General features: G+C 46.7%; 1 protein-coding gene across 3 annotated transcripts in view; it reads right to left on the minus strand.

Annotated features, from left to right (window-relative positions):
* The window catches only part of guf1 (GTP binding elongation factor GUF1), a 71,671-nt gene extending 59,985 nt beyond the window's left edge, over positions 1–11,686 (minus strand). The window contains exons 1-6 of one of the 3 annotated variants that reach the window (XM_085969604.1): positions 11,489–11,686; positions 5,558–5,669; positions 4,869–5,017; positions 4,308–4,388; positions 1,908–1,985; positions 1,609–1,692 (exon numbers count right to left, since the gene is read on the minus strand). In XM_085969604.1, coding sequence (XP_085825730.1) covers positions 1,609–1,692; positions 1,908–1,985; positions 4,308–4,388; positions 4,869–5,017; positions 5,558–5,669; positions 11,489–11,641 — 657 coding nt within the window. In that variant the 5' untranslated portion in view covers positions 11,642–11,686. The remainder of the gene's footprint in view (positions 1–1,608; positions 1,693–1,907; positions 1,986–4,307; positions 4,389–4,868; positions 5,018–5,557; positions 5,670–11,488) is intronic. The other 2 variants (XM_085969612.1, XM_085969621.1) reach the window with 2 other exon arrangements.
* Between the last annotated feature and the right edge of the window lie 4,839 nt (positions 11,687–16,525).

The raw sequence follows: 16,525 nt of genomic DNA on the forward strand, positions 1-16,525 counted from the left end.
GGGCCAAAAACTACTCCCACCAGTGTTTTCTACCCCTTGTTATTTCTTATCTCCACCCTTACTGATTCTACTTCCTGATCTTACAAGCCAAGATCCTTTCTTACTACTGTCCTTATGTCATCCTTTATCTGGGCTACCTCCCCCCACACACTTTTTTCCATTCTGCCTGTCTTTTCAAAATGTCAAGTACCCTGGAATATTTAGTTCCCAACCTTGGTCACCTTGCAACCACATCTCTGTAATGGCTATTAGATGAAAGCCATTTATCGCTATTTGTGTCACTAATTTGTCTATTTTTATCTGAACGCATGAAGCATTCACAACAGCCATTATTCTCTGCTTTCACTTTATTCGCTGATGCACTATTACCATTAAACCCTGTCCCTTCCTGTCACATTCTGCTTATCTTTACCTAAATCGCTACACTGCTCCATTGCCTTGACTATTTTTAGATTTCTAAATTTCCCCTCACCTGACCCCTCCCCCACCCCTTTTTAGTTTAAAACCCTATTATTCAATTTGGCAGAACACTGTCCCAGCCCGGTTTAAGTGGAGCCCATCACAATGGAACAGCTCCCTCTTTCCCCAGTACTGGTGCCAGTGCCCCATGAATCGAAACCCCTTCCTCCCACACCACTCTTTGAGCCACGCATTTAACACTCTGATCTGCTTGTCCCTATGCCAATTTGCACGTGGCTCAGGTAACAAATCCAGGGATTACCTTTGAGGTTCTGCTTTTTAAATTGGACATTAGCTCCTCAAACTCTCGCAGCAGAACCTCATTCCTAGTTCTACCTATGTCGTTGGTTCCTACATGGACCACGACAACTGGATCCTCCCCTTCCCACTCCAAATTCTTCTCCAGCATCGAGGAGATATCCATAACCCTGGCAAGACAGCCTTTGGAACTCCCGGTCGCAGCTGTAGACAACAGTATCTGTCCCCCTGACTATACTGTTCTCTACCACTACAACATTCCTTTTCACGCCCCCCCCCCATTTGAATGGCCTCCTGTACCACAGTGCCGTGGTCCATTTGCTCATCCATACTGCAGACTTTTCATCCACACAGGCAGCAAGAACCTCATACCTGTTGGATAAGGGCAAAGGCCAAGGCTCCTCCAGCACTGCACCTGGGGTCCTCTTACCTACCTGAGTTGCAGTCACACCCTCCTGTCCCTGACCACAAACCAGACCTGAACCACTACCTAACCTAATGGGTGTGACTGCCTCCTGGATCAAAGTGCCCAGGCAACTCTCCCTTTCCTTGATGTTCCACAATGTCTGCACCCCGGATTATACTTCTGTAACTTCAGAAATAATTTTTAAAACTATGAATGCAATATCAAAATTTAAATGCACTATTCTACAAGTTTAGAATGAATCTATTTCAATATTTAAAGTAAACGTCCTCAAAACGTATAAATAAGATAAAAGCTGTTACGTCATAAAAAGTAGAACAGTTTGTACAGCTGATAAATGCTAAAACAGTTAACATTTATAAAACATATAATCAATATGTGATGGCCTTATTGTGGATAATATTTGCAGTCACTCACTGGTGGAGTCATTGGACCACTAGACAAAAGGAAAACAGTAAGTTTCATACCCGAATGCATTCCTCTTTAGGAATATCAAAGACCTTTTCAATCTGTTTTTCAACCCTGTCAGGTTCAGCATGCTTGAGATCAATCTAGAGATAGATTCACAAACATTGTTATTAAATTGAACAATCTGTATATAAGTTATTTTATTAGGCTTTCTGTACTGAGAATAAAAGCAAGACATTGCTTGCATCCTTCCAGTTTCTTGCTCTTAAAAAAGTAATGGGAAAACATTTGACATTGCAACTTGAAGAAAATATCTACAAACACAACCAGAAGTGTACAAACCAGAGCGTCTATTTACCTTGTTTATCACTGGAATTATCGCTAGCTGGGATTCAAAAGCAAGAAAAAAGTTTGCCACAGTCTGTGCTTGAATACCCTGCGGGGGGGGGGAAACAATTAAAACAGAAAAATTACTGAACAATGCTCTCTACAAACGTGACAGAAGTACTGAGATAACATATGTACCAAGCAACTGGTATTTTACAGAATAACATGTCTAAACAAAGTCAGAAGGGGGAGAAATTCGGTGGGTTAGCGCCTCCAGTTAGCGCCCCCGGGGGGCAATAACGGGGCGCTAATGACTTACCACCTGGATGCGGCGAGATGAACGAATCCCGCGAACTTCAGACAGAGGTTTGTGGCGGCGGTAAGACTTGCGTCACGTTCTTCTTCGCCCGGGCTGACCCAGCCGGATTGCAGCCGCCGTCGGGGACCATCTAACTGGTCCCAATGCAGAGCCTGCAGCAATGGCCCTTCCCTTTAAGGGAGGGAAGCAGCCTCGGAACGCGGCAGTGCTGCACGGCCCATTGTGCAGCGCTGCACAACTACCGCCCCGCCTGTGTCCTTTAAAGCTCCACTTCCTTCCTGGTGCGCTAAAACCCAATTTTTTAAAAGCTGAGAATCATTGGCGCCTGGAGCTAAGTTTTCCAGCTTTCAAAAGTTACCGTCCCCAAACTGGGCGATACTGAATTTCTCCCCCAAAGATTCTACAAACTCGTTTACTGTAATGCTTGTTAATCACTACCCACAGTACAGAAAGTTAAACTAAAATTCACACTTCAGTCTAAAGTGATGGTATAATAGATTTCTTAAAAGAAGTGGCTGCAGAGATAGTGGATGCATTGGTTGCAATATACCAAAATTCCCTGGACTCTGGAGCGGTCCCAGCGGATTGGAAAACCGCAAGTGTAACACCCCTATTTAAGAAAGAAGGGAGACAGAAAGCAGGAAACTATGGACCAGTTAGCCTAACATCTGTCGTTGGGAAAATGCTGGAGTCCTTCATTAAGGAAGCAGTAGCAGGGCATTTGGAAAATCATAATGCAGTCAAGCAGAGTCAGCATGGTTTTAGGAAAGGGAAATCATGTTTAACAAATTTGCTGGAGTTCTTTGAGGAGATAACGAGCAGGGTGGACAAAGGTGAACCAGTGGATGTGGTGTATTTGGATTTCCAGAAGGCATTCGATAAGGTGCCACATAAAAGGTTACTGCATAAGATAAGAGCTCACGGAATTGGGGGTAATATATTAGCATGGATAGAGAATTGGCTAACTAACAGAAAGCAGAGAGTCGGGATAAAGGGGTCATTTTCCGGTTGGCAAACGGTAACTAGTGGGGTGCCACAGGGATCGGTGCTGGGACCTTAACTACTTACAATCTACATTAATGACTTGGATGAAGGGACCGAGTGTAATGTAGCCAAGTTTGCAGATGATACAAAGATGGGTGGGAAAGCAAGTTGTGCAGAGGACTCAAAGAACCTGCAAAGGGATATAGACAGGTTAAGTGAGTGGGCAAACATTTGGCAGATGGAGTATAATGTGGGAAAGTGCGAGGTTATACACTTTGGCAGGAAAAATAAAAAAAGCAAATTATTTTTTTAAATGGAGAGAGATTACAAAATGCTACAGTTCAGAGGGACCTGGGGGTCCTTGTGCATGAAACACAAAAAGTTAACATGCAGGTACAGCAAGTAATCAAAAAGGCAAATGGAATGTTGGCCTTTATTTCAAAGGGGTTGGAGTATAAAACCAGGGAAGTCCTGCTACAACTGTACAGGGTATTGGTGAGACCACACCTTGAGTACTGCGTACAGTTTTGGTCTCCTTATTTAAGGAAGGATATACTTGCATTGGAGGCAGTTCAGAGACGATTCACTAGGTTAATTCCGGAGATGAGGGGGTTGACTTATGAGGAAAGGTTGAGCAGGCTGGGCCTATACTCATTGGAATTTAGAAGAATGAGAGGTGATCTTATTGAAACATAAGATACTGAGGGGGCTCAACAAGGTAGATGCAGAGAGGATGTTTCCCCTTGTGGGGAAATCTAGAACGCGGGGACAGAGTTTTAGAATAAAGGGTCGCCCTTTTAGAACTGAGATGAGGAGGAATTTCTTCTCTCAGAGGGTCGTAAATCTGTGGAATTCTCTGCCCCAGAGACCTGTGAAGGCTGGGTCATTAAATACATTTAAGGTGGAGTTAGGCAGATTATTGCAAGATAAGGGAGTGAAGGGTTATGGGGAGCGGGCGGGGAAGTGGCTTTGAGCCCTAGATCAGCCATGATTGTACTGAATGGCGGAGCAGACTCAAGGGGCCAAGTGGCCTATTTCTTATGTCCTTATGTATGCACTGTACCAGTGAGTGCAATAGTAGTGACCAAAACCAAACAAAGTATTCAAGCTCAACTTGGATCAATTTACCTCATTGGCATCCACTATCAGTAGTACACCCTGACAAGCAGACAATGATCGAGAAACTTCATAGCTGAAATCTACATGGCCCTGTAGGGAAAGGCAGAGTTGAAAATCTTCCATTTGTATAAAGATATATTTTACAAAGAAGAAATGTAATCATTTATGAACAAATGCCAATATAAAGTATCTTTCTAGATATACTAAGCCCAACCCGATATGTAACTGTACATTTATATGATGAGATATGCCCCATAAGAGGCAAAATACAAGGAGCCACCAATGCAAAGGCAGCTCAATGTGTACTTTGCCCTGAAATGGAGTTTGGCAATGGAGTACAATTGGCTTGAAGCTCAATTGGCTTGAAGCTACTTTCAGTTATGAGTTCCCAAGTCTTACTCTGATAGGGCAGCAGAAACCAGAGTTATGCAGGAATTTCTGGAAACCTGGAGTGCCAGGACAATCACAGCCACAAAAGTATCTCCAGATGGATTTGCTGGAGCTCAGTTACGGAGCTTCCTGTCCCGAAAAAAAAGCCGATAACCTGGGAGAGAACAGTTCTGAACTTACTGGTGTGTCGATGAGGTTTAAGAGATAGGTCCTTCCTGCATGACTGTAAAAGAGAGTAGCTGTCTGTGCTTTCACAGTGATACCTCGTTCTCGCTCCACTTGCAGTTTATCTAGTACTTGCTTGTTTCGTTCAGTTTTGACGATTGCCCCTGAAAATGTATCACTTAAAATATTTAAGACATGGAATTTTTCCACTCAGGTGTACTTAAAATGCTACACTCACTTATAGTAATAATTTAAAAAAAACATTTAACAAAGTGAGGTTCATTTCTGTCAATTTGATCTCTAAAAGGTACTTGTTTCCTTTATATTTCCTCCCTATGTCTGGAGCTCCAATTTTAAACCTGTTCTATCATTTTTTTTTGATCAGTACAGGGATAGTTAACACCATTGTACAACTGCTCTGATTTTGGTCCTTGCTACTCCCTGTACAGAATCTGCCTCTACAGTGAAATCATCAGAGATCAGTCAGGCAATGAGGGTCACTATTTCTTCAAGTACAAGACATAATTGTATGCTGTTGCAATACACAAATTATTTAAAATTTTAAAGGAGAAACAATTGAAATGTCACATACTACCAAGAGCCTAATTCATACCAAACTTGCATAATACAATTATTTTAAAAAGGTTATAAAACAGATTTCAAAATTAAACATTGCAGTACACGTTGTGCAAAAGACAAATTACCTGTTATTTCCAGGAGTCTATCTGCCAGTGTACTTTTCCCATGGTCTACATGTGCTATGATGCTGAAATTCCTAATATTTTCTACAGGAAATTTAGACAGGTCATAGTTTTCCTGCAAAAGATCATAGCAACTATGATTATGCGTATGAAAGGGAGGGGGAAAATCTTAAAAGGCCGAACTAATCTCTCTTACGAACTAGTTGGCTCCTGGCTTTAGATATAAAAAGAAAACTATACTTAGATGATGATTCTGTTGTCAGACATTGCACATTACCTTGATGGATCTTTTCAAATTTTGGAAAAAGGTTTTTTAAGCTGAAAAAGAAAATCACTGGAAATGTGAAAATGCTGGAAATATACAGGTGCATCAGCATCTGAAAAGGGAAAAGACAAGTTAACATTTGACAGAGACCACTGATCAGAATTAGTTAATGAAGAACTACTAGTTAACAAACAGACTTTACCCAAAACATTAACCTGTCTTTTTTCTTTTCTGATGCTGATGGACCTGTTGGGTATTTCCAGTACTTTCTGATAGGCAAATTGCTTTATTTGGGGCAGTTGTTAGAATTCCCAATATCCTGATCCCATCACTAATGAAATTAATGTGTTATACCTGCATGGATAATTTGTCTACATTATTTAATTTCAACTGAAATATTGCTGCAATGCTACCATTTTGCTGGTCAGCAGGATAAATACACTACAGCCCAACTCATAGAAACATTGACGATAGGAGGAGTAGGCCATTCGGCCCCTCGAGCCTGCTCCGCCATTCAATTCGATCATGGCTGATCATCCAAATTCAGTACCCTGTCCCTGCTTTCTCCCCATACCCCTTGATCCCTTTAGCCTTAAGAAATATATCCAACTCCTTCTTGAATATATTTAAAGAATTGGCCTCTACTGCCTTCTGTGGTAGAGAATTCCACAGGTTCACCACTCTCTGGGTTAAGAAATTCCTCATTTCTGTCCTAAATGGCTTACCCCTTATCCTTAGACTGTGACCCCTGGTTCTGGACTCCCCGACCATCGGGAACATCCTTCCTGCATCTAGTCTGTCCAGTCCTGTCAGAATTTTATAAGTTTCAATGAGATCCCCTCTCATTCTTCTAAACCCCAGCGAGTATAAGCCCAATGGACCCAATCTCTCCTCATACGTCATTCCTGCCATCCCAGGTATCAGCCTGGTGAATCTTTGCTGAACTCCCTCCATGGCAAGAACATCCTTCCTCAGATAAGGCGACCAAAACTGCACACAATACTCAAGGTGTGGTCTCACCAAGGCCCTGTACAACTGTAGCAAGACATCCTTGTTCCTGTACTCAAACCCTCTCGCTACGAAGGCCAACATACCATTTGCCTTCTTAATCGTCTGCTGCACCTGCATGCTTACCTTCAGCGACTGGTGCACAAGGACACCCAGGTCTCGATAGCAAAATACTGCAGATGTTGGAAATCCGAAATAACAACAGAAAATGCTGGAAAAACTCAGCAGGTCAGGCAACATCCGTGGAGAGAAATTTGAGTTGACGTTTCGGGTTGGACCCTTCTTCAAAACTGGAAAGAAAAGAAACTAGATCGGAGGCAGGGCTGCGATCGGACAAAAGAATAAAAGAATCAAAAGAAGTAAAAGAGATTAGAAGCTAGACGAGATGGTGATAGGCTGGGATTAGGTGTAAAGTGCACTGGCAGGGCAAAAGATAGCTGCCAGGTGTGAGAGAGAAACAAAAGGGGGGGGGGGGAAAGGAGTGGAACAATTACAAGAGAAAATGAAATGCCTACCTTGAAGAAGTTCTGCTCTTCTCTTCGACGGGATCTCCGTTTGGCTCTTCAACCTTGTTCATCTTCATTACTTTCAGTTTCCCTTCTCCTGTTTGATCAGGTATCTGCCAAGACTCGGTTTCACACAGCCACATCATTTTCCTCAGCAACTGTCTCCGGTTCCGACTTACTCCACGTGGATTCCAACTAAACTTCCACCCTTCATGCTTCGGATCCACCCAGGATTACAAATATCTCCAAGATATTCATCGTTCCTCGAACTACTGCTCTCGCCGCATCCTGAGATCCACGCTCAACGCCATGCGGCGCCACATGAACACACTCGACTTCTCTCTTCAGCAACACCGGCGCACTCTATCTCAAAGCTGTCCGGGTCCACAGTTCCATTTCATCCTTCGACTCATCCGACGCTTCAACAAAAAACTTTTCTTCTTCCTTTCCGATGTCAAGGATCGCAAGCTTCATCAACTCTTGGACACCAACGCCCCTCCGGAACCTTCTTCCCCTTCACTTTCCTCTGACCCCCCCTTCTCCCAATCCCACCCCCTGCCGCGTTTTCACTATCCCCTCTGACCTTCCACTCTCTGACCCTGAACGATCAGTCCTCAGCAAAGGCCTGAGCTTCATCCCCTTACGCCCCCACCTCAATGAATTTCGAGCTCGGCACGATGTTGAGCTCTTTTTCCGCCGCCTTCGTCTCTGTGCCCACTTCACTGGCCAGGAGTCTTCCCCCCGCACAACTGACCCTTTCTCCCGCTTGCAGAATTCCCGTTCTACCTGGACCCCTCCCCCTGGCCTCTTACCCTCTCTAGATCTTTTCATCGCTAACTGCCGCCGTGACATCGGCTGTCTCCATTTCTCTGCTCCCCTCACTCACTCCAACCTACCTCCCTCTGAACTTGCAGCACTCCATTCTCTTAGATCCAACCCTGACATTGTCATTAAACCCGCTGACAAGGGTGGTGCTGTTGTTGTTTGGCGTACTGACCTCTACCTAGCGGAAGCTGAACACCAACTCTCCGACACCTCCTCCTACCTCCACCTGGACCATGACCCCACTACCGAACATCAAACCACCGTTTCCAAGACTGTCACTGACCTCATCTCCTCTGGAGATCTTCCCCCTGCTGCCACCAACCTCATAGTTCCCCAACCCCGCACAGCCCGCTTCTACCTCCTTCCCAAGATCCACAAACAGGACTGCCCTGGTAGACCCATCGTTTCAGCCTGTTCTTGCCCTACAGAACTTATCTCTTCCTATCTTGACTCTATCTTTTCTCCCCTTGTCCAGTCTCTTCCCACCTACATCCGCGACTCTTCGGACGCCCTCCGCCACTTTAACAGTTTCCAGTTTCCTGGCCCCAACCGCTTCCTTTTCACCATGGACGTACAATCCCTCTACACCTCCATCCCCCACCCGGATGGCCTGAGGGCGCTCCGCTTCTTCCTTGAACAGAGGCCCGACCAGTCCCCATCCACCACGACCCTCCTCCGCCTGGCTGAACTTGTTCTCACATTGAACAACTTCTCCTTTTAACTCCTCATTTCCTCCAAATCAAAGGTGTTGCCATGGGTACCCGCATGGGTCCTAGCTATGCCTGCCTTTTCGTGGGCTATGTGGAACAATCTTTGTTCCAGTCCTACTCGGGTCCCCTCCCTCACCTCTTTTTCCGATACATTGATGACTGTATCGGTGCCGTTTCCTGCTCTCGCCCCGAACTTGACAATTTCATTCACTTTGCCTCCAATTTCCACCCTTCCCTCACCTTCACATGGTCCATCTCGGACTCTTCCCTTCCCTTCCTCGACTTCTCCGTCTCCATCTCTGGGGATAGGTTATCGACCAATATTTACTACAAGCCCACTGACTCCCACAGCTACCTGGACTACACTTCCTCCCACCCCGCTTCCTGTAAGGACTCTATTCCATTCTCCCAGTTTCTCCGCCTCCGCCGTATCTGCTCCGACGACGCCACCTTCCACACCAGTGCTTCAGACATGTCTTCCTTTTTCCGCAACCGAGGATTCCCCTCTACTGTGGTTGACACTGCCCTCGACCGTGTCAGTTCTATCTCCCGCACTTCTGCCCTCACCCCTGCCCCTACCCCTCCCTCCCGGAACCACGATAGGGTTCCCCTTGTCCTCACCTTTCACCCCACCAGCCTCCACATTCAACGGATCATCCTCCGGCATTTCCGCTACCTCCAAAGTGATCCCACCACCAAACGTATCTTCCCCTCCCCTCCCCTTTCAGCATTCCGCAGGGACCGCTCCCTCCGAGACACCCTAGTCCACTCCTCTATCACCCCAAACAGCCCTTCCTCTTCGCCTGGCACCTTCCCGTGCAAGCGGAGGAGATGTAACACCTGCCCCTATACCTCCCCCCTTCCCACTGTCCAGGGCCCCAAACACCCCTTCCAGGTGAAACAGCGATTTACTTGTACTTCTCGCAATCTAGTATACTGTATTCGCTGCTCACGATGCGGTCTCCTCTACATTGGGGAGACCAAACGCAGATTGGGTGACCGCTTTGCGGAACACCTCCGTTCAGTCCGTAAGGGTGACCCCGAGCTTCCGGTCGCCTGTCATTTTAATTCACCGCTCCATTCCCACTTGGACCTCACCATCCTTGGCCTCTTGTATTGTTCCACGGAAGCTCAACGTAAACTCAAGGAACAGCACCTCATCTTCCGATTAGGCAGTCTGCAGCCTTCCGGACTCAATATCGAGTTCAACAATTTCAGATCATAAGCTCGGCCCCCATTTCATTTTCTCTTGTAATTGTTCCACTCCTTCCCCCCCTTTCCTTTTGTTTCTCTCTCACACCTGGCAGCTATCTTTTGCCCTGCCAGTACACTTTACACCTAATCCCAGCCTATCACCATCTCGTCTAGCTTCTAATCTCTTTTACTTCTTTTGTTTCTTTTATTCTTTTGTCCGATCGCAGCCCTGCCTCCGATCTAGTTTCTTTTCTTTCCAGTTTTGAAGAAGGGTCCAACCCGAAACGTCAACTCAAATTTCTCTCCACGGGTGTTGCCTGACTTGCTGAGTTTTTCCAGCATTTTCTGTTGTTATTTCGGACACCCAGGTCTCGTTGCACTTCCCCTTCTCCCAATCTATTGCCATTCAGATAATAATCTGCCTTCCTGTTTTTGACACCAAAGTGGATAACCTCGCATTTATCCACGTTATATTGCATCTGCCATGCTTCTGCCCACTCACCCAACCTGTCCAAATCATCCTGGAGTTTCTCGGCATCCTCCTCACTGCACACACACCCACCCAGCTTTGTGTCGTCTGCAAACTTGCAGATATTACATCTAGTTCCCTTGTCTAGATCATTAATATATATTGTGACTAGCTGGGGTTCAAGGACCGATCCCTGCAGTACCCCCCTAGTCACTGCCTGCCACTCGGAAAAAGACCCGTTTATTCCAACTCTTTGCTTTCTGTCCGCCAACCAGTTCTCTATCCAAGTCAATACCTTGCCCCCAATCCCATGTGCCTTAATTTTGCACGCTAACCTCTTATGCGGGACCTTATCGAAAGCCTTCTGAAAGTCCAAATACACCACATCCACTGGTTCTCTTATCTATTTTACCAGTTACATCCTCAAAAAATTCCAGTAGATTAGTCAGTATGTAAGGAAATTGTCTGAGTTTAAGCTGGCAGTGCTTGAATTACTACATTCCTCCCAGGTAGCAGTGAGTCTATAGTTCACTGACAGGTATCCACAAATTACTTCACGTTTTTAAACCACCTTTCTATCATCATTTGGATTAACAGGTATGGATGATTATTTAAACGAATCATTTAGTACCAAATCTTAAACCTGCAGAGTGGCAATGGTGAGGAGCAACAATTGCTCACTTTCACATAAAATGCATGCTGTATGAAAATATAAATACAAAGCACGCAGGCTGTCGTCTGCACATCCTGCGGACCTGCAAAATGTTCCTGCAGCAGCAGTACTATTCCAGTGCATGTGCATATATCGTCATCTGGGTCACTCTTGAAAAGCGGTCAACGTGATCGGCAATTCGCCTCACAGATTGTAAACCCCCGACTTTAAACGTTTCAGAACAAGTTTTATTTGAGTGAGTAGGTCAGCTTATTTTACAGGCCTCCAGCGCCGCGCTCCGTCACCTTTTCCTGCTGTGGAGAGTCACCTATCCCGGGCGGCCCATCTCCTCCGCCCGTTGAGGCCACTCTCGTCTCGCCCTGCCGCCGCCTTAAACTGATGTTTAGCAGGCGGCGAGCAGCGGCTGGCACCGGCAGCCGGGCAAAGGGTGTCAACATGGCGGCCACGGAGGCGGCGGCGCGCGCATCCTGGCAACCATCGAGCACGTGATTGGCCAGGATCTCTACTGAGCATGCGCGATTCCTCACTGGGGCAGACGGAAGAGGCAGGAGATCGCGCATGCGCGGATCGTAGTTCCAATTTTGCTGCCTTGAGAACACAGGGAAAATGCTGGGATGGAGATTCGTGATCATCAAAGAGTTGAGATAGATTGCAAAATCATTAAACAAAATAACCTATTTAGGTGTACCCTATTTTTAAAGAAAAATCAGGAAATGGAATGCATCTACCTCGTCTACTTTTGAACAAAAACTCAGATCTCCCATGGCCTCACTAACTGTAATGCTAATGGAGACCTGATCTGTTTAATAATGACAGAAACATTCTACTGTGTATAATTATAATGCACAATGCATTATGCTACTAAGAGCTAAGACTACACGGCTTAATTATTATATAATAGGTCCCAGTCATTAAGAGGTAATTCCTCAGGTTAATTGTTTCACTGTACAACAACAACCATTTATATAGCGCCTTTAATTTGTAAAACACCCCAAGGTGCTTCACACTGTAATTTGGCATCTGCATTGACTCCCAGTTTTCACCCTCTTATTGTCAGATATAAAAAGCAGGAAATAGCTGGCTTTCATCTTTTTAAGACTTGAAGATGCCATTGCTCACAGTTTGGTCTTGCAAGATAAATAAATAATATCATTTAAATTGTGGCCTTATTATTCTAATATTGGTAAGTGGCCTGCCTGACTGCACTCCAACTGTCGTGTATTGATTGCGAATTTTACACCGGTCAATACGGTAATGTAATGTGCGAGTTTAACACCAGTCAATACGGTAATGTAATGTGCGAGTTTAACACCAGTCAATACGGTAATGTAATGTGCGAGTTTAACACCAGTTAATACGGTAATGTAATGTGCGAGTTTAACACCAGTTAATACGGTAATGTAATGTGCGAGTTTAACACCAGTTAATACGGTAATGTAATGTGCATTGCATTATGGGAATTACCCGGGAAAGCTGCAGCCATTCATTTTAGGAATAAAGTAAAGATCACAGTTAGAAGCCTGTCTGCCTGACTCTGATTTAATTCGACGTATCTACATGCTTGATTGAATGTATTAAAGCATAGATACAACATTGGCGACGAGGATAACGAAAGGAATCATTTAAAATAGGTAGTTGCCCAAGTTTAGTTAGCTAGGATGGAGAAGACCGGCATTCAAAATTTTGCATGCTTCGCCGAGCCAGCCACGTTGGGTCCAAGATGGACGTGGTGGTTATCGTCTTTTGAGCTTTATGCCGACGGCAAAGGACTCATTATCGACGGTACTTCTACAGCTGCCACAAAGCAGAGGAGAAGAGCTCTACTTCTACACCTAGCAGGACCAGATGTCCAGAATATCTTTTCGACTCTACCGGACACAGGAGAGCCAGCAGACTACACGGCGGCGGTTAATGCTTTGAATCACTACTTCGTGCCCCAGGTCAATGCAGCATTTGCTAGACAGACTTTTTATAAGTTATCCCAGAAGACAGGTGAAACTGTGCAACAATTTGCTACTCGCTTGCGGCAGGCTGCTAAAGACTGTGCTTTTGGGGGGGATGCGGATAATCAACTAAGAGACGCTATCCTGAGTAGGTGCACGTCAGCCTATGTGCGGAGGAAATTGCTAGAGAAAGGGTATGGTCTAACGCCCGCACGTTACAATTGGCCTCACAATGTGAAAACGTAGAGGAGCAGATGTCAGCCATGTCATGTACAGAGAAGACGGAGACAGATACTGTTCGTCGTGTTACACAGAAAAGAGGGTATTATGCGAAAAGCTCGACAGAGAAACCAAAGGGAAATGGCGATAGGAACGAAAGGAAATGTTACAGATGTGGACACACAGACCACATGGGCAGAGATCCGAAATGCCCAGCACGCGGACAAACATGTCATAAGTGCAAGGGAAAGGATAATTTCTCCAAAGTATGCCACACAAAGGGTACAAAGAAACACAGTGTGAACAATGTAGAGGAACAAAATAACTGTGCATTTGCTGTTACTGGAAATAACGTGACAGAGAGACTTACCTTTTGTGTGGGGGGAGTAAACCTGAGAATGTTAATTGATTTGGGTGCAACTAATAATGTGATAGATGAGAATACATGGGAAGGATTAAAGTCAGAACATATTAAGTGTCAGTCACATGTCCCTAAGACAGAGAGAAAGTTATTCTCTTATGCTTCTAGCCGACCACTGTCAGTTAAAGGTGTATTCACATGTGGGATTACAATAGGTAAGAGAACTGAGCAGGCGGAGTTCATTGTGGTTAAAGGCCATGGAGAGCCGTTGCTAGGAAGGGAGACAGCCATGAAACTGGGAGTTTTAAAAATAGGCGCAGATGTCTCAGCTGTGGTAGATGTAAGACAGCTACTAGAACAGCGGTATCCAAAGGGAGTAGGAAGGCTGAACACAAAACAGATCAGTTTGTATATCGACCCACAAGTGAAGCCTGTGGCCCAGCCACTCAGGCGTATACCATTCAACTTAAGGGGGGCAGTAGAGGCCAAAATAAAACAATTGAGGGACATGGACATTATCGAACCTGTAACTGGTCCCACCCCATGGGTAAATCCTGTGGTTATTGTACCAAAAGCGGATAAGGATGTAAGGTTATGCCTAGACATGAGACGAGCAAACCAAGCAATAGTGAGGGAACGATATCCAATCCCCACCGTTGATGAGATACTCCAAGGTATGAACGGCTCGACGGTGTTTAGTAAGCTAGACCTGAAATGGGGTTATCACCAGCTAGAACTGACCCCTGAGTCACGAGAAATCACAACGTTTGCAGTACATAACGGAGTATACAGGTACAAGAGGCTGATATTCGGTGTATCTTCAGCTAGTGAGCAATATCAGCATGAGATAGCTAATGCCTTAGCTGGAATAGAGGGTGTTGAAAACATCTCAGACAACATTATCGTGCATGCACATGACCAGGAAATGCACGACAGACGCCTGCACGCTGTCATGACCAGACTAATGAAAAGTGGACTGACACTAAACTCAGAGAAGTGCCAATTCAACATGGACCGATTGATTTTCATGGGAATCCTGTTGTCTGAAAAGGGCATCGGACCAACAGCAGAGAGAGTGCGAGCGGTGGCAGAAGCTTGGGAATCAGAGAATGCTACAAAGGTGAGGAGTTTCTTGGGACTCGTTGGGTACATTAGCACATTCATCCCGCAGTTTGCAATGCTATCAGAGCCATTGCGACGCCTGACGAGAAAAGACACACCATTGTGGGGGACTACGGTCTCCCGCGTAAAGAAATAGGCAACACAGCGAGCTACAATAAATAGGTCTTTACTCAAGCTCTCACAATACAGTCTGAATTCATGAAGCCCGCGAACCTGTGATGACTCACGGATTGGTCACCTGCTGGAACCTGATTGGTTTTCCTTCTATCAGCAGCAGGCAAGTCTGAATGTGCCTTATTCCTCTCAGCTTGCAACTGTCTTGCAGGGGGAGGGGAATACAGCAGTTAAAAGGGGATTATACAGGTTTATCTACATACACACAGTGTTTCCCCAATGTGGCAACGCCACATACGCCCCCCCAGAATCCTCGTTAACTGTAAAAGTCAGTCTCTGTGGAGGTTTGACCAAGCGGCCGTAGCGGCTGTAGTAGCCATCTGGCGTGTGAGGAGGGCTGTCTGGGAGGTCGGCCGGTTGGTTTGTCGGCTGGTCTGGCGGCTGGTCTGCCGGTGGGCTGGCTGGACGGGCTGCCGGCGAAGGTGGGGCGGTGGCCGGGAAGTAAGGTTCTGGCGTGTCTTGGTCCTCTTGTGGGGCCGCCGCCAACGCGGGAGGTCTGCCCCGCTGTGGGGGAAGAGCCGGCCGAAACGGGAAGCTGAGGTCCAGGTGCGCCGGTTTGAGGCGGTCTACTGAAATAAGGTCCGGCTTCCCGCCGACATCGATAAGAAAAGCTTTGTCCCCCGTCTCCAATACTGGGAAGGGGCCGGTGTATGGTGCCTGCAGCGGGCCTCTGTGCGCGCCCCGGCGCACGAAGACGAACTCCGCATGTCGTAAGTCTCGAGGCACGTAGGACGGCTGCGGGCCGTGTTGCGAAGTGGGCACTGGACGGAATTGCTGGGCCGCGTCCTGGTGCAGGGAAAGCTGTCTGGCGGCCGACCACGGCTCCGTTGTCAGGGGGAGGAAGTCGCCTGGTACTCTGAGCGGTTGGCCGTAGACCATCTCGGCCGCCGAGGCGCGGAGGTCCTCTTTGGGCGCGGTACGCAATCCCAGGAGAACCCAGGGTAATTTGTCGATCCAGCTGGTGTCGTCCAGGCTGGCGCGGAGGAAGGCTTTCAAAGAACGATGAAAGCGCTCGCAGAGCCCGTTGGCCTGCGGGTGGTAGGCTGTTGTCCTGTGCAACTTGGTGCCGAGGCCGGCGATGATGGCATTCCACAAGTGGGAGGTGAACTGGGGGCCTCTGTCCGAGGATATGTCGGTCGGCACGCCGAACCGGGCCACCCATGTCGAGACGAATGCTCGCGCGACGTTGGTCGTGGTGGTGGAGGCGAGGGGAACCACCTCGGGCCATCTGGTGGTGCGGTCAACGATCATGAGCAGGTGTGTAAAACCGTGCGACGGCGGCAAGGGGCCTACCAGATCGACGTGGATGTGGTCGAAATGCCTCTCGGGCACCGGGAAACACTCCAATGGCGCCTTGGTGTGCTGCTGGACCTTAGCGCGCTGACACGGCACGCATGTGTTGGTCCAGTCTCTCATATCCTTGTGGAGTCCAGGCCAGACGAACTTGGCGGACATAAGCTTCTGAGACGCACGCATCCCTGGATGTGAAAGGCCGTGGATGA

The sequence above is a fragment of the Somniosus microcephalus genome, chromosome 2, assembly GCF_052327205.1.
Source record: "Somniosus microcephalus isolate GS21.2 chromosome 2, FLI_Smic_1.0, whole genome shotgun sequence".
Classification (NCBI taxonomy): domain Eukaryota; kingdom Metazoa; phylum Chordata; class Chondrichthyes; order Squaliformes; family Somniosidae; genus Somniosus; species Somniosus microcephalus.